This window comes from Canis lupus, chromosome 9 (assembly GCF_048164855.1).
Source record: "Canis lupus baileyi chromosome 9, mCanLup2.hap1, whole genome shotgun sequence".
Lineage (NCBI taxonomy): Eukaryota > Metazoa > Chordata > Mammalia > Carnivora > Canidae > Canis > Canis lupus.
The window spans coordinates 12,078,114-12,102,534 of NC_132846.1; the positions used below are offsets into that span (position 1 = coordinate 12,078,114).

The window sequence follows — 24,421 nt, forward strand, 5'->3', positions numbered from 1 at the left end:
AGCGTCCCCGTCAGGGAATCGAACCCCGGTCTTCCATGTGACAGGCAGGGATACTCACCACTATACTAACGAGGAAAACCACATGAGTTCTTTACTGTATTTTACTCATACAGCTAATTCAAGAATTCTAGGAACATATATCAGCATGTTTACACAATGAAAGCCAAAGCAAAAGATGTAGATAATTAAAATTTCTCTGGTTAAGGTAAGTCATTGTTTTCATGAGTGTTGCAACCTGTTTGATGACTACTATACTAGTTAAGCAATGCTGATTAACTCAAGTCAGAGTTACTAAGTTTTAATATAATAACAACTAATTTAAGGAGCACAAGTTGACAGTAAAACACATCGATCTGAGAGCTTTAGATACTGGAAAGCTTTGTGAAGCCTGAGACTTCTAAATGTGTGATGGCACTTTGGAAACTATATACATAAAAGAGTAAGATAGGGATCCCTGGGTGGCGCAGCGGTTTGGCGCCTGCCTTTGGCCCAGGGCGCGATCCTGGAGACCCGGGATCGAATCCCACATCGGGCTCCCGGTGCATGGAGCCTGCTTCTCCCTCTGCCTTTGTTTCTGGCTCTCTCTGTCTCTCAGTCTTTCATGAATAAATAAATAAATAAAACCTTTAAAAAAAAAAAAAAAAAAAAGAGTAAGATATTACCATTACTATTTTTGTAGGTTGTTTGAATTTGTGATGCATATTTGGGTTACTCACATAATTTTATTTTTTTTAAAGATTTTATTTATTTATTAATGAGAGACACAGACAGAGGGAAGGCTCCCCACGGGAAGCCTGATGCGGGACTCAATTCCAGGACTCCGGGATCATGACCTGAGCTGAAAGCAGATGCTCAACCACTGAGCCACCCAGGCATCCCTACTTACATAATTTTAAAATAAAGATATACATACTTAAAACAAATCTTACTGGCTAAGAAATCCTTTAATTCAGCTCTAAAATAAAGAAGGTATAAAATAAAGAAGATATAAAAACTCTCTAACCTGAAGAAGATTCATCTATGATAAATTTTATTAAATTAGATTTCAGAGGAAGAAAGGTACATATGGCAAACTACTTAAAGAATCCAACTTCAATTGATTGTTGTGAAAAACCTTGTTCTAAAATCTAAGAGGCTCTCAAATTTCAATATACATTAACAGGGATTATAAAACCTAGGTAAAAGATTGCTGCTTTCCACTCCTAGATTTTTGGCTAAGCACACTTGTGATGGGGTCCAATAATTTGCATTTCTAACAATTTCTCAGTGAGGTGGATATTGCTGGTCTGGGGGCCTAAGTTTGAAAACCATTGCTCTAAACCAGTAACATCACTTGCTAAAATGACAGTGATTGTTAGCAACTAGCAGGTTTAAGACATTATATATTAAGTTTTAAATTTCATTTTAAAACCTCATGTTTATATGGAAGATTTAAAATTAAAACAGTCATTTGAGCTGGAGATAATGCTGATAAAAAAGTCTTACCTGAAGTCAACTCTTCTCTGTTGTCTTTAGCAAGCAAAACAGCATGTTCTGAAACTTCAGCTGCTTCTCTCTGTACAAGTTGACGGAGACAGGCCAGTACTGCTCTTCTCAGTAACAAATAGGGACTACAAAGATTCACCTGAAAAATACCATTTGGGAAATGAAAGAGCTGAAATTCTTGGTGGCATTCACACTAAGTCTAACAGACATTCACTGGATGGATCCCTCCTAATTCTATCCAGCCCATCACTGTACTAGATGCAGTTTATTAAATACACAGAAACTTCTTCAAACTATTCTAGTACATATTTTTTATTATAACCTAGACATAGCTTAAGTACATGCACATGTACTTGATTATGCATTATTCATAAATAAATCCAAACAGAAGCCTCTTGAGTGTTAGAAGACACAAAATTTAATGAACAAAAATAGTTTTGAGAGAAAATATAATTGAGAATTTATTTGTAGCTCATATGTTTGCACTTCATGCAACCTTATAATGTTTTACATTTTCTAAGTAGAAATTTATACAGATCCATATAAGCAATATAGCATATTGGTTAAAAGGGAGGCTCTGGAGTCAAACTGCCTCAGTTTGAATCCTAGATCTACCACTTACTAGCTTTGTGACCTTGGGCAAATTATTTAATCTCTCTGTGCCTTAGTTATTCTTATTTGTAAAATGGAAATAACACTACCCCATCTCACTGGGCTGTTGCAAAATTAACACAAAGAAACATGCAAAAGGGCTTAGCACAGTACCTGGCAAGTAGTGAGTGTCAATAAATGTTAGTTATTATTAACTATTATTAACAGTCTTTATCAATAGTATTTTATTCAGATGCCATACAGAGTAAGTAAATGCATTTTCAAGTAACAGCAGAAAAGAGTTTTACTCAGAAAACATATTCACCAAAAACACTCTCTAGAGATACACATATATGTACATAGACTTGTACAAATCTAAGAGAGAATATTTTTGCTGACACACTCAATACATATTCTTTTTACTGAGAAGTATCTGAACAATGTATCTACTGAGGCTGTATCTACTAAAGGTAAATGACAGGATTATGATATACCTTAAATGAACAATTAAAACAAGTCAACGTTTTCTGGATACAAATTCTTACTCAGTGATTCATAAATAAAATAAAGTATAGGTTTCTGAAATTTATTTTTTTCTAACTATGGAAGTAAAGAGCAGTTTAGGGTGGTTTATGACAATGAATATGTGTTTTACATTACTGATTTTCCAAACAAGATTTGAGAAGTAATAGCCTAATTCTTATAGTGATCTTTATTTAGATCTGGTGTATGTGAGAAAAACAGGACTAAAGTAGGTGAGTTTGTTGAAAAGAGCAGAGGATAAATTCTGAGAAAAAGAGCAGGTAGTGACAGCTGGTTTCTGATACATAAGAAATATATGCAAAGACAGTGAAACCCTAAATTTTATCAGAAGTCAAAAGACAGAAAAGATGTGTGAATGTATCAGCAGTGAAACATATCAATGAGAACTGCTTTATAAATATATTCTATTATACCCTCAAGTCATATCATGAACTCAAAAGTGGAAAGAGGAATCCCATTCACAAGTTAATGTCATTCCAATCATGTTAAAGAACCATTGTTAGAAACTAGTATGTAGAGTAACGGAAGAGTTAAAATGTAAAAAAATTAAGTTTACTCATGCCCAAGATTACAGTTGTATTTTACAACAATGACAAAAAAGCATTCTACAAGGCAATTTTAAAAAAAAGTTAATGAATCTACTAATTATTTTCATTGGAGTTGTACAAGCATATAATACAAGGCAGGTGCGGCATTTATTCAGGCTGGTCAAACACTCTTAGAGAAAGCATGCTTAAAAGTACTCTTTACTTGTTTGGAAGAAAAAAGATTAAAGGCGATCACACAAAGCAAAATGGAACATTTAATATCTCCATGTCATTCTCCAGCATTGTATATTGGGAAGAGGAATACAGTGAGTTAAGGCAAACAAACCGAGCAGGCAAAATGTAGAAATAAAGTCAAACCATAATTACAATTCCTTTCTGAAATGAATATGTAAATCAAAATGATGCAAAATTAAGTGCAAGGACTGAGTGCACCAGCTGGAGAAGGTTAGGGAGGATATGTTTACAGTGGTATTAAATAAACACCATGTAACATGCTACACATACTGGACTTTGCATTAATGGTTAGCTTAAACAAAGAGATGCAGGGGAGAACAAGAACATCTACAACCAAAAAAACAACACAAAGAAACAGCACTGCAAACCTCAAAAAAAGTTAGGAATTGAGGGTCAGGGACCTACCAACACAGAATTATCCAACAAGATCTCCTGCACAAAAACAAATGACAGACTGGTCATGACAAAACCAAAAGATAAATACTAGGATGATTTTGACAACAGTCAGCTAAGCATTAAAATATAAATGTTCATAGAGCTATCATTCAAATTGGCTTAGCTTCAGCTTTAAAAATATGCCACAATTACTTCATTTTCCAACTTTAAAATATGAGTTGAGCTAAGATCTTGGAAATAGTCAACTCAAGATGTAAAGATATAAAATATACAATAACTTAAAAATGTACATTTGTGTAATTAGGTTTTCCTTTGGAATCTCTCATTAAACCTCAATAACAAAGCCAGATCAAGGAGACATGAGTATTAAAGGAGTGATCTGGATTGCATTCACATGAGCAGGAGTACAGCAAGGGACAAAGTTAATGATTTAACTCATCACAAGTTAATTATGGATTTTTTATTCTTGGAAGCCAACTTTTAAAACTAAGAGTACTCAGAATTACTAGTATAGCTAAGACCAAGTTCAGAATGGAAGTTACATAGCATGCAGTTAGAAGAAAACTCTTTCCAGTAAGATTCTTTCCTAATGATGACATGTATTCTGAATATTCAAGGAGTTTCAATTAATATGAAAACATTTCATGCTAAATAATTAAGTTCTCTGTACAAAAGAAAATCTGATCATAAAGTTGTTAAACAGAAAAGCAAAAGCAATTTTCTTACTACAGGGAATACTCTAAAATATAATAAATTCAATCAAATAAATTCAGAATAAAAGCTTACTAAAAATTAATAAAATTAACAAACTACAGTGATAGCAACTTTTAAATGATTTCTGTATAAGAAAAATTATTTTATAGCTTAAATATTATGAGTAACATGAATAAGATTTGTTAATTGTTAATTCTGATTTTCTCAACTGTTCTAAATATTCCTAAAAGAAAAATCTTTTTCTTTTAGGATAGTAGTCTCTATTATTCTCTATATGTAAACTTTCTCAGTCTGGGGGAAAAAAAGTAACAAACTTGGTCAGATCCAATTCATCAAGAATTAGTAGTAAGTTTTGCTATTTTTCAATAAACTTGGTAGATGAATTCATGTATCAAACAAATTTCAAAAGGCTACTAACAAAGTTTCTACTATAATTCTAGAAAAAAAAATGGCAGTAAAATGGAGAGTGAAAGTTTGATCAATTTGCAAAGGAGTGGCTATTTTTCAATGATTGGTTTTAGTGATGGCTCCTAGAATACAAAGAGTAATATTCCTAGGGAAAATTCATTGAGTGGTAAAAGTAAAATCCTTTTTCCAGTTAGTGCTATTTTCTCTACTACATGTTTAACCCAGATAGCAACCAAGTTTCTATCAGAAGTCAGTCACATCCTCCTTTAAAGAGTCTTACATAATCTTGCCTGTGAAAATCACAATGAAGATTAATATAAAGTAAAAATTATATGTTAAGAAAATAACATATATGGTTATTAAGTGCTTGAGACATGTGCCTTTATAGGTGGCATCTTGTGTAATCCTTGTGTTTTATAGACAAGGTAGCTAAGGCTGGAAGAGGTTATGGGACTTCCATAAAGCCACGAAGCCAGGAGGTGGTAGAATTAAGAGGTAACCATAACTATAAAGTCAGTACGAAATAAAGAAATGGGAACTGAACAAGGAGTATAGAAACCTGGATTCTAGACTAGAGCTACCACTACACCTAGGTATGTTAACTTGGGCAAATTATTTGATTTTTTTGGTCCTTGGTTTCTTCTTTTATTGGGGAAGTTGGTTTGAAAGATGTCTGAAGTTCTTTCAAGGTCTGAAATGCTGCATATCCTGCCTCAAGCTTTTAAACAAAAAGTCTGTCTAAAGTAATGATGCTCCACTGGCATGTTACTAATGGGAATGTGCTGTGGACATTCTAGGAGAAGTAAAAGCAATGGTGTCAAGTTTTAATTCCAAATGTAACTCAATTTTTGAAACAAGTCACACAGAAATTGGTGATTCTCAAGGTAAATCTTAAAACTAGTGACGATTATAAACCACTTTACCAGAACTTTTAGCATATTAAACATATTATTAAAACCCGGACACTGATGCCTTATGCCAACTAGAATATCAAAGAAAAATGTTCTGCCCATCTAGGGTGGACAGAACTTTTTATGTAATTATGTAGAATAACGGAAGGAAAAAAAAAAGACACGACATAAATTTTTCCATGTGCTGTGGCATTTAAACAGTATCCAGGACAATTAAGCACCTGATATGTTTACTGACTAATGAATAAATATCCCAAATGTTAGGTTCAACATTAAGAGAAAAATGAATTACTATATGAGAGATTTACAATGCGATTATATGAAAGTTGGCCCTACTCCATAAAAAAGACTAGAATTGAGAGAAAATAGCTATTATACACAGTTTCCAATGAAAAAAATCTAAGGACTCACTAATAAATTTATACTCACACAGAGGCAGCTGACCAAGCTGGACAAGTTGACATGTCTTGGTGCAAACATATGAAGCTGCTGAAGGCAAGAGATGGCCTGAGCTTGAACGAGGCAGTCTGGGTTATCTTGCATCACTGCACAACCCAAAAGACAGGAAGTCCTTAAGGTAGAAATGGAAGTACTATTACCTAAAATGAAAGCAGAGAGCTTTAAATAATTTGTCTATGAAATCATTCCTCTTTAAACATGTATTACCAGGTTTGTTTGTTTTTTAACCAATTTTAAACTTAAGGATCTGTGAAGTAAATTTCTTCTACAAATGCAGGGATAATCCAGATGACAGATTTTTAGTTATATTGTTATTCTTACTCTAATAAATTTACGTCAACATAAATCATTAGGCGAACAAGAACATAGGAAGGACTATCTGTAAGTTATATCAAATTTTCATGAAAAGCAGAATTAGAAGTGGCTAATGAACTAAGCACCCTGCTTAAATTAGTTGAGTTTCTTTCTAATATTAAAATCATATACTTTATATTTGAACAAATCAGATTATCTGAGTTTGGGGACTTATTTTTTAGAAGAGATGCGTTCTTAAACTATTCCACTTAATGTCTATCACCTTAATTGTCAAGGAAGCATTTAAAAAATACATCTAATCTTTCTAAATATGGTACTCTGTCTTTTCAAGGTAAGAGAAATCACACTGAATGGTATTTCACAAAATACATGATCACCTACTATATGTCAATCACAAAGACTTTTCAACTTTTCCCTCATTTGGTAGAGAAGGAAACCAAAGACAAAGATTTTCACCCAATTAAGTAGTGGTGGAGCTTATATTAAGTTTCCTCATTTCTGTGTTATTTTCTATTATGTCAACATGTAGGAGTCAAAGTCTTCTTCCCAAGATGACTCTCAACATTCTGCCCATGTATTTGCATAGAACACTGTGCTAAACTTCACGTCACTGAGAAGTATTTGAGTAATAAGAAATGAATTGATTTTTTATGCATTTTTTTTTACTGTAAAACATCATAAAATAAGCTATGCATACCCTGTAGCTCTGGACCCAATGTAGTAATGAGGGCATTCAAACAGCGACCAAGACTCTGGTGTACTTCAGCATGAGTAGGAGGCACATTTAACAGTAACATTATAATAAGAGAAAGGGTGGGTTCCACATGCATATGATAGAGGGGGCCAGCAGAATCAATTATCAATGATAGCGAATGTAGTGCCCAGGTCTGTGAAGACAGAGAAAAATAATTTAAAATGCTACAGCAGCATTAAGAAACATAAAACACAATGAATTGTTCTTTGGTGAAGCAAGTGATAAAGTAGTGGCAAAGTAAAGTTATTTGTGTGCTATAACTAACCTGGAAAGAAATAGAGAACATAAGTTTAGAAAAAAATTTCTCATCAAATATCCATTAAAAAACAATCAAAGACAATCATCTAATATAGAATGGTAAACTTAAATCTCAGCACTAAGAATTCCAAGACTATGTTTGATTCTTTAGCTAACAGCTTGAACTGAATCTAGTTTGCTGAAAATTATTTATTGTTTAATCTATGTGGAGAACAAAAATTCCAGTTTTTAAAAAATTCAAAATAAGTAAATAAATAAAAAAATGATTCAACAAAACCTACAATTACATGCAGTAATATGGACAAATCTCTTGAACATATACCACAGGATTCCATTGATATAAAGAATAAAAGCAGGCAAAACTAATATATTATACTGCAAATTAGGATAGTGGTTATCATTGGTGGGGCAGGTAGTAACTAGAAGAGAACATGAGGAGAGCATTTGGGGTACTGGTAATGTTCTATTTCTTGATCTAGGTGCTGGTTACAAGGTATGTTTAGTCTGTATATTCTATTCACAAAGATACACACTTAAGTGTACTTTCATAAACATATAAAAATGAATATGTGTATAAATATGTATATATAAATGTTTATATATTAAATGAAATACCTTTCAGCCAAATCTGACCTGCTACATGTTTTTATAAATAAAAAAGCTTTATTGAAACACAGTCATGCTCATTTATTTACGTATTTATGGCTGCGTTACTACAATGGCAGAATTGTGCAGCTAACAGAGACTGTATGACATGTAAGTGTACACAATTTACTAAGCGGCTCTTAATAGAATGCGTTTGTCAACTCTGGTATACATGAACGAACCTCAGGATGGGGCTGTCTTCAGAGACAGGGCCTTTAAAGAAGTTAAAATGAGGCTATTACAGTGGGCCTTAACCCAATGTGACTGATATCCTAAGAGAAAATTTGGATAGAATGACATTAGAGATGCACATGCACAGAGGAAAGACCATGTGAAGACATGATGAGAAGGTGACCACCTGCAAGCCAAGGAAAGAGGACTCAGAAGAAACCAAACTGGCTGACACTTTGATCTTCTAGCCTCCAGAACCATGAGAAAATAAATTTCTGTTGTTTAAGCTACCAATAAATCAATGAATGAACGAACAAATGAATGAATGAATGAAACAAGACTGACCATATGCTGATAATCAATGTAGTCAGATGATGGGTATAATAGGTTCCTTACAGTATACTTTAATTCTACGTATGTTTGAAGTACATAAAAAGTTCTCCCTTCAGGAAATTGACAAAGTTTTACCCCTCTTGCCAATGAATGCATAAGAAAGCTTACAGTACTTTAAAGATTTTTAATTTATTTATTCATGAGAGACACATAGAGTGGGGACGGGGAGAGAGAGCGAGACACACACACACACACACACACACAGGCAGAGGGAGAAGCAGGGAGCAGGGAGCCTGATGTGGGACTCCATTCCGGGACTCCAGGATCACGCCCTGGGCTGAAGGCAGGCGCTAAACGCTGAGCCACTTGGGGATCCCCGAAAGCTTACACTACTTTAAATGCTACAAAAATAAACTGTTAAGTAAGAGATAGCAGTAATCAAGAAGAGTCAGATTTGATGACACTGGGAGCCACTAAAAGCACTTAATCAATAAAAAGGTATTTAATATAAACGTATGTGCATTCACAACAGACTTCTTGAAAGGGAAGAAGAGAAATATAATAAATGGAAGCAAAAAGTACTACAATAAAGGAAGATGAAAGAATGGAACACCTTATAAATTAACTCAGTCAACTACTAGATAATGATGAGGAGACTATTAGTAATATGGTAATTCAAAGAATGAAAGCTAACTGTGGATTAAGGATGTTGAAATTTGAAGAGAAGGTGGTTAAACTACATTTCAGAAAGAACACTAAAAATTTTGGATTATCAGAGAGGAATAGGAAGGGAAAAGAGTAATAGGAAAAATATAAGTGCAGATATGAGAAAGGCCTGTATAGGATGAAAACAGGCAGATCAGAAGTGCCTGGGTGGCTCAGTTAAGTGTCTGCCTTTGGCTCAGGTCATGATCCCAGTGTCCTGAGATGGAGGCCTGCATCGGGCTCTCTGCTCCACAGGGAGCCTGTTTTTCCCTCTCCTGCCTGCTACTCTCTCTGTTTGTGCTCTGTCAAATAAATAAATAAAATCTTTAAAAAAAAAAAAAAAAAAAAGAGAGAAAAAGAAAAGAAAATAGGCAGATCATCTATAAGAGAAGCCAGTATTTTGGGGTAATAATAGACAAGGTTCCTGGGTCAGATTGGAATGAGAAGGTGATTTAGGAAGCAATAAGCAGTTTCCCCAGATTTTTGGTAGGGAAGGGGTAAGATGAAAGTCTTTCAGGAAAACAATGTGTTTTCACATCTAGGGAGAGTTGAAAAGAATCTAAAACTACTATAGTAATTAGGAACACACAAGGGAGGCAGAGATAAGATAAGGGGAGTAAAAGAACAGGAGGAATGTCAATTATTCAAAATTTGATTAAGACATCAAGAGAATGGTGATTTTTAACAGAAATGAGTAAGATATGTACAATAATATGGTAAAGTAGTTAAGAACATGGGTTCAGAGTTCATGACTTGTGTTTGTGAACTGATTCCATGATTTTTTTTTTTTTTATTCCATGATTTATTAGCTTTCAGCTGTGAGCAAGTTACTTAGCTTCTGTAAGCTCGTTTTCTTTTTGTATAAGGGGATTACTGTGAGGTTTAAGTATGTTAAGGTTTTTGAAGAATATAAAATAATGTTTGGTACCTATCAAGTTCTCCAAAATAGTCAATGTTATTAAGATGGAAGGAAGATTCATTTTCAGAAAAAGATACTGATTTTGATTTTGGAAATTCTGAGTGCAAAGACACTGAGATTTGAATTTCAAAAACTAGTCAAGGTTAACAATGGTCTGAATATTTGTTGAGGGGGGATTATTTACAAATTACTAATGGCATATAAAAACAACCTGCATTATATTCAAATCATGAATTTCAAGAAGGTATCACATGGGGTATTTACCTGCACATCAGGAGAAGTACTGTCCTGAGACAAAGTATAAAGGATTCCAACACAAGAACTCAAATGTTGAGAAGAACTTATTCCTCCTAAATATCTATGTAGAGATCCCAAAGCCAATGAGTATCCTGTTCTGGTAACCACATCCCTTGCTGATTTCAGTCTATAATTATGGAAATAAATAATAATCACTGAACAAAACTAATGCATGTACACTGTCACATAGGCAAAATGTATGGATAGCTGCAAAATTCAAAAATATATTTTCTGTTAACTGATAAAAATAAAAACTCTGGAATGACCTGAAAGGTACCTTGAGAAGAAAAACATTTTTATTTAAAATAAAAATGTTATTTTATTTTAAATAAAAATGTTTTTACATTATTAAGTATGAATAATTCCAATGTTTTTTCAGAGATACATTAAATTTGTAAGACAAGCATTATTAGTTTATTGTTAAGTTACTTTTCAAAAGTTGAAGTATCATAAACACACAATATCCTATCAGTTTCAGGTGTACATCATAGTGCTTTGACATTTTTATCCATTATGAAATGATCTCCACAATAAGTCTAGTTACTGTTACCATACAAAGTTTCTGCAATATTATTGACTATATTCTATATGTTATACATTACATCCCATGACTTATTTATTTCCTAACTGGAAGTCTGAACCTCTTAATTCCCTTCACCTGTTTTGCACCCTCCTCTCCTCTCTGGTAACCAACAGTTTATTTCTTTTATCATTTCTTTTTACATGTAAGTGAAATCACATGGTATTTGTCTTTCTCTGTCTTATTTCACTGAGCCTAATTCCTTCTAGGTCCATCCATGTTGTCACAAATGGCAAGATTTCCTTCTTTTTTTATGGCTGAGTAATACTACACATACCATCTTCTTTATCCATTGATTTATTAATAGACGCAGGTTGATTCCATATTTTGGCTATTGTAAATAATACTGCAATGAACACATGGGTGCATATTTTTTTTTAAAGATTTTTCTTTTTTTTATTATTTACTCATGAGAGACACACACACACAGAGAGAGAGAGAGAGAGAGAGAGAGAGAGGCAGAGACACAGGCAGAGGGAGAATCAGGCTCCGTGCAGGGTACCTGACGTGGGACTAGATCCCAGGTCTCCAGGATCACGCCCCAGGCGGCACTAAACCGCTGAGCCACCCAGGCTGCCCTCATATATCTCTTTTAATCAATGTTTTCATTTCCTTTGAATAAATATCCAAAAGTGGAATTGCTGGGTTGTATGGTATTTCTATTTTTAATTTTTTGAGGAACCACCATACTACTTTCCATAATGGCACCAATTTATATTCCCATAGTGTATGAAGGTTCCCTTTTCTCCACATCCTACTCAATACTTGTTATGGACACTAGTCAATTAGACAAGTGTAAGGCGATGTCTCGTTGTGGTTTTGCTTTGCATTTCCATGATGATTAATGATGAGAAGCTCTTCAAGTGCCTGTTGGCTATCTATATGTCTTCCTAGGAAAAATGTTTATTCCATCCTCTGCCCATTTTTTAAAAATCAGGTTTTTAACATTAAGTTGTATAAGTTCTGTATATATTTTGGATATTAACCCTTTATCAAATATATGATTTGCAAATATCTTCCACCATTTTAGGCTGCCTTTTTGTTTTGTTAATGGTTTCCTTCATTGTACAAAAAAGCTTTTTAGTTTGATGTAATTCCGTTTGTTTTAGCTTTTGTTGCCATTACCTGACCTCCTTCCCACTAAATATTGCTAGGACCAATGTCAAAGAGTTTACTGTCTGTCTTCGTCTAGGAGTTTTATGGTTTCTGATGTTACTTCAAGTCTTTCACCCACTGAATTTATTTTTGTGGTCCAGTTTCAATCTTTTGCATGTACCTATCCTGTTTTCCCAACACCATTATTAAACAGACTGTCTGTCCCCCATTGTTTTGTTTTTAAAGTAAGCTCTAAGACCACAGTGGAACATGAACTCAGAGCCCCAAGATCAAGAGTTGCATGCTCTACTGACTAGGCCAGACAGGAACCCGTTTTCCCCCTTATTCTTGATTCCTTTGCCAAATTAATTGACTAGATATGTGTGGGTTTATTTCTGGGCTCTCTATTCTAACACACTGATCTGTGTTTGTTTTTGTGCTAGTAATGTACTGTTTTAATTATTATCACTTTCAGCAATGCTGAAAACAGCCATTTCTCCAGCTTTGTTCTTCTTTCTCAAAACTGCTTTGGCTATTTGGGATCTTTTGTGGTTCCATACAAATTTCAGGATTTTTTTTCATTCTAGTACTGTGAAAAATGTCCTTGGTATTTTGATGGGGATTATACTGAATCTGTAGATTGCTCTGGGTAGTATGGATATCTTAACAATATTAAATCTTACAATCCATAAGCATGGTGTGTGTATGTGTACATTAAAATATGGAACACTTTGGGGCACCTGAGTGACTAAGTTGGTTAAAATACGGAACGGAACGCTTCATGGATTTGCATGTCATCCTTGTGAAGCATGGGTCATCTTCAATTTTTTTCAACAATGTCTTAATGTTCTTAGTGTGGTTGTTCACTTCCTTGGTTAAATTTATTCTTAGGTGTTTTATTCTTATTGACAACAGTAATTGGGATTGTTTCCTTAATCTTTCTGACAGCTTATTATTAATGTATAGATATTGATTCCTGTATGTTAATTTCATATCCTGACTTTACTGAATTCATTTAATTCTAAGTTTTTTGGTGGAGTCTTTAGGATTTTCTAGTTTTGTATCATGTCATCTGCAAACAGTGACAGTTTTGCTTCTTCCTTTCCAATCTGGATGCCTTTTAGGTCTTTTTCTTGTCTAAATGCATGGCTAGGACTTCCAAAAACAAGGTGAATAAAAGTGGAGAGAGCAGGATTTCTTTTTTTTGTTCCTCATTAAAGGAAAAGCTTTTATTTTTATTTTTATTTTTTTATTTTTTTATTTTTTTTTAAAGGAAAAGCTTTTAGCGTTTCACCACTGAGTGTGTTAGCTGTGGGTTTGTTATATTTAGTCTCTTTAATACTAGGGTATGTTCCTTCCATATCTGCTTTGAGAGCATCATTTACATTTTAAAAACTCACACTGCTGAGATACTTTAATACCATACAGTCTCAACTCAAGAACTTTGATTTTAAAGTTAAATATAGTAAGAATAATAAGTATTAGAGGAATTTTCTTATGCATTCGATGCTAATTGAAATGTTTTACATTTAGTTCTTTCATCCTTCCAACACATTGAGATTCTATACTATTATCAGTTCTTTTACAGATGAGGAGAACAAAGTGATAGCCAAAGTAACTCTTAGAAAATAACCTACTATTAAGTGGAAGAATGGGATTTGAACCAAGTTAGTAATCTGACTACAGATTTCAAACTCTCTTTTTTTTAATTTATTTTTATTTTTTATTGTTATTTTTAAAGATTTTATTTATTTATTCATGAGAGACACAGAGAGAGAGAGAGGCAGATACACAGGCAGAGGGAGAAGCAGGCTCCAAGCAGGAGCCCGATGTGGGACTCGATCCCGGGACTCCAGGATCACACCCTGGGCTGAAGGCAGGTGCTAAACAGTTGAGCCACCCAGGGATCCCCAAACTCTCTTTTTTTTTAAAGTTTATTTATTAACAATCTCTATACCCAACATGGGGCTTGAATTTACAACCTTGAAATCAAGAGTCACATGCACTACTGAGACTGAGCCAGGTAGGCACCCCCAGACTTCATTCATGCTCTTAACCAAATCAGTCATACATGTTCAGCAGACTGGAAAGTCAAAGTGCTATTTGCATTATTACTACTACTACAACTACAAATATAACTTTATATACATATATTACTAATAAAACCATGAACTTTTAATTGTGGTTGTTTTACTCTTTCATATTACTTTCATATTTATTATCTCATTTATCTTCATACTATTGAGCAGGCAGGGTACTATTAACAACCTTCTATCTGAAATAGAGCTGGCAAAAACGAAAATACAGTTTGTGCTTTCTGATCATAACAGCCTATAGCTTTTACTCTTTTCAGTAGATTGTTATTACTACCTATGATCTATATTTCACATTATACAACTCCCAGAGTCTATTCCACTCATAGCCAATCATACTACTCATATATCTTTTTCTTATTATATGAAAACTAAAACCAAAGTAGTAATTGTTCTATGTTTCAAGAAGAGCAGACCCTTCAATTGAAAATATCCACATTTATTAATTTTTTTCTGAGCTGATTCCCAGAATGAAGTTTCACTAGTTCCAAAAAAAATCAACAAGCTATACCCAGTACTAACACATCGTCTTTGAGTATTAAATAAGAAATTCACTTACTTGTCAAAGCTAACTTGAGCTAATGCAGCAGTAAAAGCTCCATCATTAACCACTTGGGCTAATCTAGCCCATGCCTCTGCAGCTGCACATCTCAAGAGGGGGTTGGGACTTTCTAGGGCTCCCATCACCAATGCTAGGGCAGGTTTTCTCATTTCTTCTGAACCCAAGTTTCCCTTGGAGCCAGCTAAGTACTGAAATATGTAAAGAAAAATCCAAACTTAAAACTGTAGCAAATTTTCTTTTGCTTTAAAAAAAAAAAAATTTTAGAGAAAGAGTGTGAGAGCAAGTGCAAGTGGGGTGAGGGGCAAAGGGAGAAGTGGAGAGAGAGAGAGAGAACCTCAAGAAGACTCCCCGCTGAGTGCAGAGACTAATGCAGGGCTTGATCTCATGAGTCTGAGATCATGACCTAGGCAAAATCAAGAGTCAGACAATTAACAGACTGAGCCACTCAGGTGCCACTGTAGTAAATTTTCAAATCCAGTGTGGAATGCATATTCTAGTCAATCAAATACATTCATATTTGGATTACTACTTAAACACACACACACACACACACACACACACACACGAATAAACACTGAACACCCAAACATAATTTGATTTTTCACAGAAAAGTTCTTTAGAATTTTAAACCTCTAGGCAAACAGTGTGGTAGTTGTTACTATACTATATACACGTTCAGAAGAACATTAATAAGAATTTCCATAAAATAACCAATGAAGTGTATTAAATTTTAGTTAGAGAGAATAAACCATAAATGTAACAATAAGCCAGATTTGGTCCCTAGGCCACAGACCGCCAATCTCTGGTATAGGATATTGGGCTGAGTAGGTTAATGCATGGTCCTAAGCCAAGACTTTAGGTTTAATTTCTGACTAACAAGTTTTACATGGAGAAAAAGTAAAAGAGGTATTACAAATCCTGAAACATTTTCATTAAGAGATTGAGAAAAAAGGGAAGAATAAGAAGGGCACCAGTTCTTTAAAAACACCTTACTCCAACCTACTTAATTGGCCATACATTTAAAAAAAAAAAAATTATGCAAATACCTGAATTTTAAAAATACAGAATTACCTTCAAGAAACTAGAGAGTGAAGAAACAACATGTAACTGAACTACTTGTTGACGAGCTCCTTTTGTGTGCTTTATACTGTCCAAAAGCTGTTCCAGTATAGAAAGCCTAAAATAAGAAACGAGATTTAAAAGCAAATAGTAAGATAGAGAATTTGTCAATAAAGATAAAGTAACCCAAAGGGCATTACTGAGTATCTACAGCTAATTTGTTTTGTTGCATTATTTTGTGGGAACTGCTAAAATGAGATAAACTGCTGAACATAGTAAAACATTTTAGGAAAAGAAAATATTAAAAATAAAAAAGTAGTTTGATTATGTGTCCTTCTGACAGTGGGTGAGAGGCACTATTTGTGGGGAAAAAAACCCACACAGAAGTAATCACTTAATAAATATTTACCTGGACAAATTCTACCTTAGTAGCTATTTTCTTTCTTTCTTTCTTCTTTTTTTCTTTTTTTTCTTTTCTTTTTTCTTTTTCTTTCTCTTTCTCTTTCTTTCTCTTTCTTTCTTTCTTCTTTCCTCTCTTTCTTTCCTTTCTCTCTCTCTCTTTCTTTCTTTCCTCCCTCCCTCCCTCCCTCTTAAAGATTTTATTTATTTGTTTGACAGAGAGAGAACACAAGCAGGGGGAGTTGCAGGCAGAGAGGGAGAAGGAGAAGCAGGCTCCTCACGGAGCAGGGAGCCTGATGTGGGCTCGATTCCAGGACCTTAGGATCATGAGCTGAGCTGAAGGCAGATGCTTAACTGATTGAGCCACTTAGGCGTTCCACATTGTATACTTTGTTAAAATACTTTTTCCTTCCCAACATTATTCCCATCTTATTAACTATGATACTGAAATAATTTTAAATGGCTAATAGTGTAATATAGTTTGGCAATATAATACTTCATTTAACCCACTTCCTAGTTTGAAACATTTAAGCCACTTCTAATTATTATTATACACATGATAAGTATATTATACATAATTTTTTTTTCAGTTTTCAAGACCATTTTTAAGGCATTTTAAGAACATGTTTGTGTCCAAACTGCCTGCAGAGACTATGTAGGGTAAACATGACAACAAAGAGAAATTAAGGATAACCATATGGTCAGGCTCACAGGTTTAAAAACCTAAAATGTCATTATTAACTCATATCCTAATCATCTGTTATCTGTGGAACAATGTCATGTTGAAAGTACTAAAAATATATAAGGTTATAGCTTGAGAATTTTGTTATATTGTAATTGAATTTGACCTATACCAGACCTGCCAGAGCCCCCTATTTTTTCTCCACTCTTTATCCCTAAATGCTGACAGAGATCTCCACAAAATATTCTAAATCTTCTGGAAGATGGAGATGACTTGTTTTTAGTAATACTAAATTGGTATGCTTAAGTAGTATTGATAATACAATTGTTAGTTTGGAATGATATTAGATACTGAAACAAAGTTTTGGGTCTACAGAAATTAGAAATATATACTTAACTGAATAAACAGTAAGACATAACATCTGAAAACGTTGATTTGCTATATGCAAATCTACCCTAGCTACAAGTCAGAATCACCTAAGGAGTCTTTAAAAATTTCCATACCCAATATATACATATACCATACTATTATATCAGAATCTACATTTTAAAAAAGTTGTCTAAGTGACTGTAATGTATTCTCAAGGGAAGAACAATCTTCAGGTGAACTAAGTAATTCATTCTTTGACCTTAGGTACAAAATGTTTCAAAGTAAGCACAAACAACACATGCACAAGACCAATCATAGTTCTTTTCTGTATAAAATTATCTTGACATTCTAGAACTTTAAACATTTTAATGTTTTAAAATTCCCAATGCAGTTTTCTGACTTTTGGAATCCTTTAGTCAACATAGAGAAAACCAAATGATTTATTTTATTTATTTATTTTTAATTTTTATTTATTTATTTATGATAGTCACAGAGAGAGAGAGAGAGAGAGGCAGAGACACAGGCAGAGGGAGAAGCAGGCTCCATGCACCGGGAGCCCGATGTGGGATTTGATCCCGGGTCTCCAGGATCGCGCCCTGGGCCAAAGGCAGGCGCTAAACTGCTGCGCCACCCAGGGATCCCAAAACCAAGTGATTTAAAGACAATTTAATATCTAAGGGCATAAACAAAATATGAAAAACCTATTTCTAATCTTAGGGCAATCTCATGTCATAAAAGTTTCTTTTAAGCTGCTTTAAACACAAAGCTAACCACAATGACAACAAAATGCTTTGAAATATTTAGCTGCTGTTGTTAAATATTGAAATTTCAGTTAAAACATTTTTTTCTCTAGAAATGTAAATACACAGCCAAAAGAAAAAGGGTCTGCCATTTTAAACAAGTATCATACCTGGGATAACAGGAAATTAGAAACTTAACTTTCCTATTTATGTAGTTTCTCTCCTCTGGTCTTCTAATGACACCCAATGGAAACTGCTGATAGCTGCTTATGATCCACTTTCTGTATCTGGGATCCTGCCAGATCAATTCCTTTAAAAATCTCCAAAGTACTGCCTGCTATTTTTATTCAGTTAGAATGCAAACATAGTATGCTTTGCTTTTACGTCTCAACATTTTTTTAATAAAAACTCTCCTCCCTTAAATATATATTCATTCTATATGCTACTTTAGTCCAAGTGAGGTTAAAAAAACTTAGTTTATTTTAAAGTTAATTAAATTTTAGAGAGGAGTAAAAAATCATTTTCCTAAATAAAACCTCTAAGAGAGTAATAAAATCAATTTTTAAAAAGGAAAAGCTTGTAAAAAGAATCTTCTTTTATTTTCACTTTTTGTCTTAGACCTATTAAAAAGAGTTAGTGGAGCCATTAAGAATATGCTTAATTTAGGGGCGTTTGGGTGGCTCAGTCGGTTAGCATCTGCCTTTGACTCAGGTCATGATTCCAGGGTCCTGGGACTGAGCACCAGGTGGGGTTCCCTGCTCAGCAAGGAGTCTGCTTCTCCCTCTCTTTCTGCCTGCTGCTCCCCGTGCTTATGTTTTCTTTCTCTCTCTCTGTCATATAAATAAATAAAATCTTAAAAAAAAAACATATATATATATAAAGAATACGCTTAACTTAAATCCTTCCCCCTCAAGGAAACCCCTGTTTCATTACTGTAGTTATGCTGTATTAATCCAAATTTATTATTTTAAATTATATGCTCTATAAAATGGTATAGTTACAAACTAGTTCACTCTCATTTTATCTTTTTTTTTTCCTTAAAGATTTATTTATATGAGAGAGGATACTCAAGCATAAGCAGGGGGAGGGTAAGGGGAGAGGGAGAATCTTAAGCAGATTCCCTGTTGAGCATTAGCTCAAACTCATGACCCATGAGATCATGACTTGAGCTGAAACCAACAGTCGGACACTCAACCGAATCAGCCATTCAAGAGCCCCTCTATCAATTCTCCTTTGAATATTCCAGACTACTATGGTTCTCTCATCTTTTAGTGCTATAGCATTCATTTATAAATTTAGTCATATATTATCCTAAATAGATTATAACCATAACTTTTAGTTACAATATACACAGGGAGCTAGAGGCTACAAATAAATTTGGGAAAAACATCATCTTTTAAAATTTAAACTCTGAAAAGACATTTCAGCATGTGTGTGTGTGTCTTATGATACTAAGCAAATACTGCCATCATTTAAAATAATATAACATGAGGCTATTTAAATCAACACAAAGTCAACATAAGGTTTAATCACTTTTCTATCCACTTAAAAAGTAAACTATCCAAAGACATGCTTCAAAACTGTGTTGCTGAAGTGTGCCTGGTTGGCATAGTCGGTAGAGCATGCACTCTTGATCTGGGGGTCATGAGTTCAAGCCCCATATTGGTCCTACAGCTTACTTTAAAAAAGAAAGCAAACAAAACCCCCCAAAAATGTGTGGCTGACAAGATTAAAAAAATTTTGTGAGTCTTCATCAAAAGAGACCAAGGTAAATTCTCTATCTAATTGATATTGTCTGGAAGACTTAACTAGATAAAATGATATAAAAGCAATGATCTAAATACATGTTATTATTTTTGATTTAGCATGCCAGAGGCAGTCAGGAAGGAAGGGAGAGTGGAGGGAATGTAGGGGGAAATGGAGAGAGACAGAGAAGGGAGGAATGGAGAGAATATGAATAAATGAGAACAGTTACTAATTTGTGAATTGTTAAACAGCATAGGCTATGGGAGAAATTCATGTTGCATTTAGTATCTCACATAAAAACAATTTCCTGAATACTAGATGAGTAGTGTTTTTTGTCTCCAAGAAAGTATTACCTCAGTTATCAATTATGAAACTGTCACTCACAATAAGAAGCCATTATTAACCCTTGATATTTCAAAACTGAAGCTTAAGGATGCCTGGGTGGCTCAGTGGTTGAGTGTCTGCCTTAGGCACAGGGCATGATCCTAGAGTCCCAGGATCAAGTCTCTGTCTCTCTCTCTGTGTCTCTCATGAATAAATAAAATCTTTTAAAAAACAAAACTGAAGTTTACTTTGAGTGGAGTGAAATCTACCAAACTGAAGACTAATCAATTTTTTTAAATTTTTATTTATTTATTCATGAGAGACACAGAGAGAGAGAGGCAGAGACATAGGCCGACGGAGAAGCAGGCTCCATGCAGGGAGCCCAACGGGGGACTCAATCCCCCCCTGAGCCAAAGGCAGATGCCAAACTGCTGAGCCACCCAGGCATCCCGAAGACTAATCAATTTTAATCTAATTTTTGAAATCCACCAAACTAAAGATCTTTAAAGGCTCCACAAAGCTTTGATGGTAAGAAAACTCCTGAGACCTAATCTAAGCAGAAAACCAGGGTACTTCTTTGTAACAACAGCTCATAAATCAAAATTCTTGATACCACTGATTTTTTTATTTGTATTTTCAGCTAGATGATAAGGTAATTGTGGATAAAGTATTATATCCACAACAGAGTCTAGCAGTTTTCAGTTTAATCACCAAATTTAATTGATGACTTAATTACTTATTAAATATTAGCCAGGTGAATAATTAAACAAGACCCTTTATCTCACCTAAAACCTGTCATCTATAACTCCTTTAAGGACTTTTTATGAGAGACAGAAGCACTCGCAGCACCAGTGGAGACGGGGAGGGGAGAGAATCTCAAGCAGACTCTGTGCTGAGTGCAGAGCCTGATGCAGGGCTCAGTCTAATGACCTTGAGATAACAACCTGAGAAACCAAGAGTCAGATGCTTAACTCACTATGCCACTCAGTCACCCCACTAATAAGAACTTCTGACATTTTTCTTATGCAACAGTTTTCTATCATGCATTCACTGAACCAATCCCATCCTTAAATATTGTATTTCAGGATAAGTGAACTACTAAAGATGGTTTACCTTTGAGCTTCTCCCACATGAGCACATATAACTCCAAAGAGCTTGACTGCAGAGCTAATAACTGAAAGTACTGGAGACAGGGGTTTAGGCACTGAATCTCCCTCTACATCTTTCTCATAAATAGAATAAGGGTCATACTCCAAACTTCCACAAGCAATACCATTACCAAGCAGGAGCTAAAACAAACAAAAAAATACATATATATAAAGTATTAAAATGACTGTTTACAGAATGAGTCAACCCATGAGTTATTGAAAAATGACTATACCAAAAAAAAAAAAAAAAAGACTATACCTGTTCTTCAATAAATCTATGATCAGTTTCTTGTAGCAAAGGACTTAATATCACAAGATCATCCTGATGACAGAGGGGTGGAAGTAAAAATGCAGATGCTGCCACCTGTATATCAGAGGCAGTCAAGTCAGCAGCCAGCTCTTTGAGGATAGCACAGAAGTTTTCTGTTGAGTTACAGAAAATAGCAATTAGCAATTAGTAAAAGCAGTTAACTGTCTAGAATACAGGGTTAAAGAAAACCCAGGCAGACTTTTAATCTACACATCAACTAACTTTATTACAGTCAAATATTATATATCTCATCCTTGAAAAATACACTACAAACAAATGGTTCAACTGGTGCTACTGGTCACAAGACTAGGAACAGATACCGAAAAGACATCTCAAAGTACATGTGTATATACCTTATGATACTGAATAAATACTACCAGCATTTTAAATAAAATGACATGAAGGACAAAAACAATAAAAAAGATGAATACAAAAGCAGATAAATTATATTTGTTTTAAAAACCCATTGCCTAATAATAATTTATAAACATTCAGCATGTTTTTTTATTATGGAAAATTTCAAACATATACACAAGTAGACATAATAGTATTATCATACCCTAACTCCCCACCACCTCAGCATATGATTGAGTGTCATATATCTTGACCAGCTGGATAAATTTTGTTTCACTCTACCTCCATCCACCATCTCACCACCTCCCATATTATTCTGAAGTAAACCCTAGAAGGCAGAAAATTTTCATCTACAAATATTTCCTTGTTGTATTACTGAAAGCTAAGGACATTTTACACATTTCTATTATAATATGTTTTAAAAAACACTAAACATCAAATACCTTATTCAGTGTTCAAATTTTCAATTCTTGTAAATGTGTTTTTGTTTGCTTTTATTTGAATCAAGATCTAAGTCTACATTTTGTAACTAGTTGATGTATCTTAAGTCTCATTCAATCTACAGTTCTTCCCTCTACTTTTCCCTGTGTAATTTATTTGAAAAAATGAGGTTATTTGCTCTGTAGAAGTTTCTACAATCTTAATTTTTATGAATTTATGCCCTAGTGCAGTTTAATTTTTCTATTGTCTATATTTTTTTTGTAAATAAATAACATGGAAACTGGATCCAGAGAGGATCCATTTTATTTGTGTTTCAGGGGCTAACCTAGTTCATAGACAGCACTGCAATCTTCTATAAGACATGGAGGGGCCAGCGCAGGGCACCCGGAAGGCTCAGTTGGTTAACTGACCAACTCTTGTTTTCAGCTCAGGTCATGATCTCAGGATTGGGAGACTGAGCCCAGTCTTGGGCTCAGAGTTGGGCTAGGTATAGAGCCTGCTTTAAGATTCTCTCTCTCCCTCCTGCTACCCCTCCTCCAACTCTTTAAAAACAAAAACAAGGCATGAAGCAGCTTATGGTTGTTCTCTTATATATACACATTTTCAAAAACTGGTTCATTATCACATTGACCTAATTGCCATTTCAAAGATATTTACCACTAAGTGTGGAAATTGTTTCTCTATTTCTCATTCATTTTATTTTTTTTTAAAGATTTTTATTTTAGAGGGAGAGGGAGAGAGTGTAAGGCAGGGGGTGGGGAGAGAGAATCACCAACAAACTCTCCACTTAGCATGGAGCCTTATGTGGGGCTCAATCCAACCACCCTGAGATCATGACCTAAGTCAAAATCAAGAGCTGGGCACTCAATCAACTGAGCTACCCAGACATCCCTTATTTTATTAAGATTTAAAATCTTTTAAGTAATCTCAATGCACAATGTGGAACTCAGTCTTAGAATTCTGAGATCAAGAGTCACATGCTTCAAGGACTGAGCCAGTCAGGTGCCCCTCTCTATTTCTCACTTAAAGTGACTGCTCATAAAAATCCTTGAACAAAGTACACTTAAGAATGATTCCTTTTAAAATGCAAATAGGTTGGGGCAGCCTGGGTGGCTCAGTGGTTTAGCACCACCTCTTCGGTTTAGCACCACCTCTTCGTCCCAGGGCGTGATCCTGGAGACTGGGAATCGAGTCCCGCGTTGGGCTCCCTGCATGGAGCTTGCTTCTCCCTCTGCCTGTGTCTCTGCCTCTCTCTCTCTCTGTGTCTCTCAAGAATAAATAAATAAAATCTTAAAAAAAAAAAAGCAAATATGTGCTTTTTTCCATTTTTTATTTTTATTTATTTATTTAAAATTTTTTTTTTATTTTTTTGAGAGAGAGAGCACAAGAAGCAGGGGGAGTTGGACAAGCAGTCTCCACACCAAGCTTAGAGTCATATGAGGGGCCTGATCCCACCATCTCCAAATCATGACCCAAACCAAAATCAGGAGTCAGATGTTTAACAGACTGAGGCACCGAAGCACCCCTGCAAATATGTTTTTGTAGAAGTACATCATTGACCTTCTATTGCTAATGAGGAACAACTTCCAGTGTGGAGAATATTAAAACACTAGCCCATAACAAAACTAAAACAGGAAATAAAAACTAAGAACCCAATTTTTATTCCACAAATTTTGGGAAACTAAGTCACTCATGAAAATATTCTGCATCTGAAAAAACAAACAAACAAAAAAATTCTGCATCTGCAGGATGACCACAAAGTCATTTAAGTTATTAAATACGTCGTATGCAACAAAGCAATTTTTTACTGTCTTGTAAACTTACTTTTTGACA

At 34.5% G+C, this 24,421-nt stretch overlaps 1 protein-coding gene across 14 annotated transcripts in view; it reads right to left on the minus strand.

The window, feature by feature from the left end:
* HEATR5A (HEAT repeat containing 5A) overlaps nucleotides 1-24,421 on the minus strand; it is a 112,017-nt gene that overhangs the window by 38,994 nt on the left and 48,602 nt on the right. For 10 of the 14 annotated variants that reach the window (XR_012036405.1, XR_012036404.1, XM_072838165.1 and 7 more), the window contains 9 exons: nucleotides 21,743-21,906; nucleotides 21,449-21,624; nucleotides 16,088-16,193; nucleotides 15,014-15,204; nucleotides 10,654-10,813; nucleotides 7,302-7,491; nucleotides 6,260-6,429; nucleotides 3,807-3,833; nucleotides 1,486-1,624 (listed from right to left, as the gene is read on the minus strand). Coding sequence is in view for 12 of the 14 variants with exons in the window: in XM_072838165.1 (XP_072694266.1) it covers nucleotides 1,486-1,624; nucleotides 3,807-3,833; nucleotides 6,260-6,429; nucleotides 7,302-7,491; nucleotides 10,654-10,813; nucleotides 15,014-15,204; nucleotides 16,088-16,193; nucleotides 21,449-21,624; nucleotides 21,743-21,906 (1,323 nt within the window). In the remaining 2 variants the exon portion in view is untranslated. The remainder of the gene's footprint in view (nucleotides 1-1,485; nucleotides 1,625-3,806; nucleotides 3,834-6,259; nucleotides 6,430-7,301; nucleotides 7,492-10,653; nucleotides 10,814-15,013; nucleotides 15,205-16,087; nucleotides 16,194-21,448; nucleotides 21,625-21,742; nucleotides 21,907-24,421) is intronic. The other 4 variants (XM_072838170.1, XM_072838171.1, XM_072838169.1 and 1 more) reach the window with 1 other exon arrangement.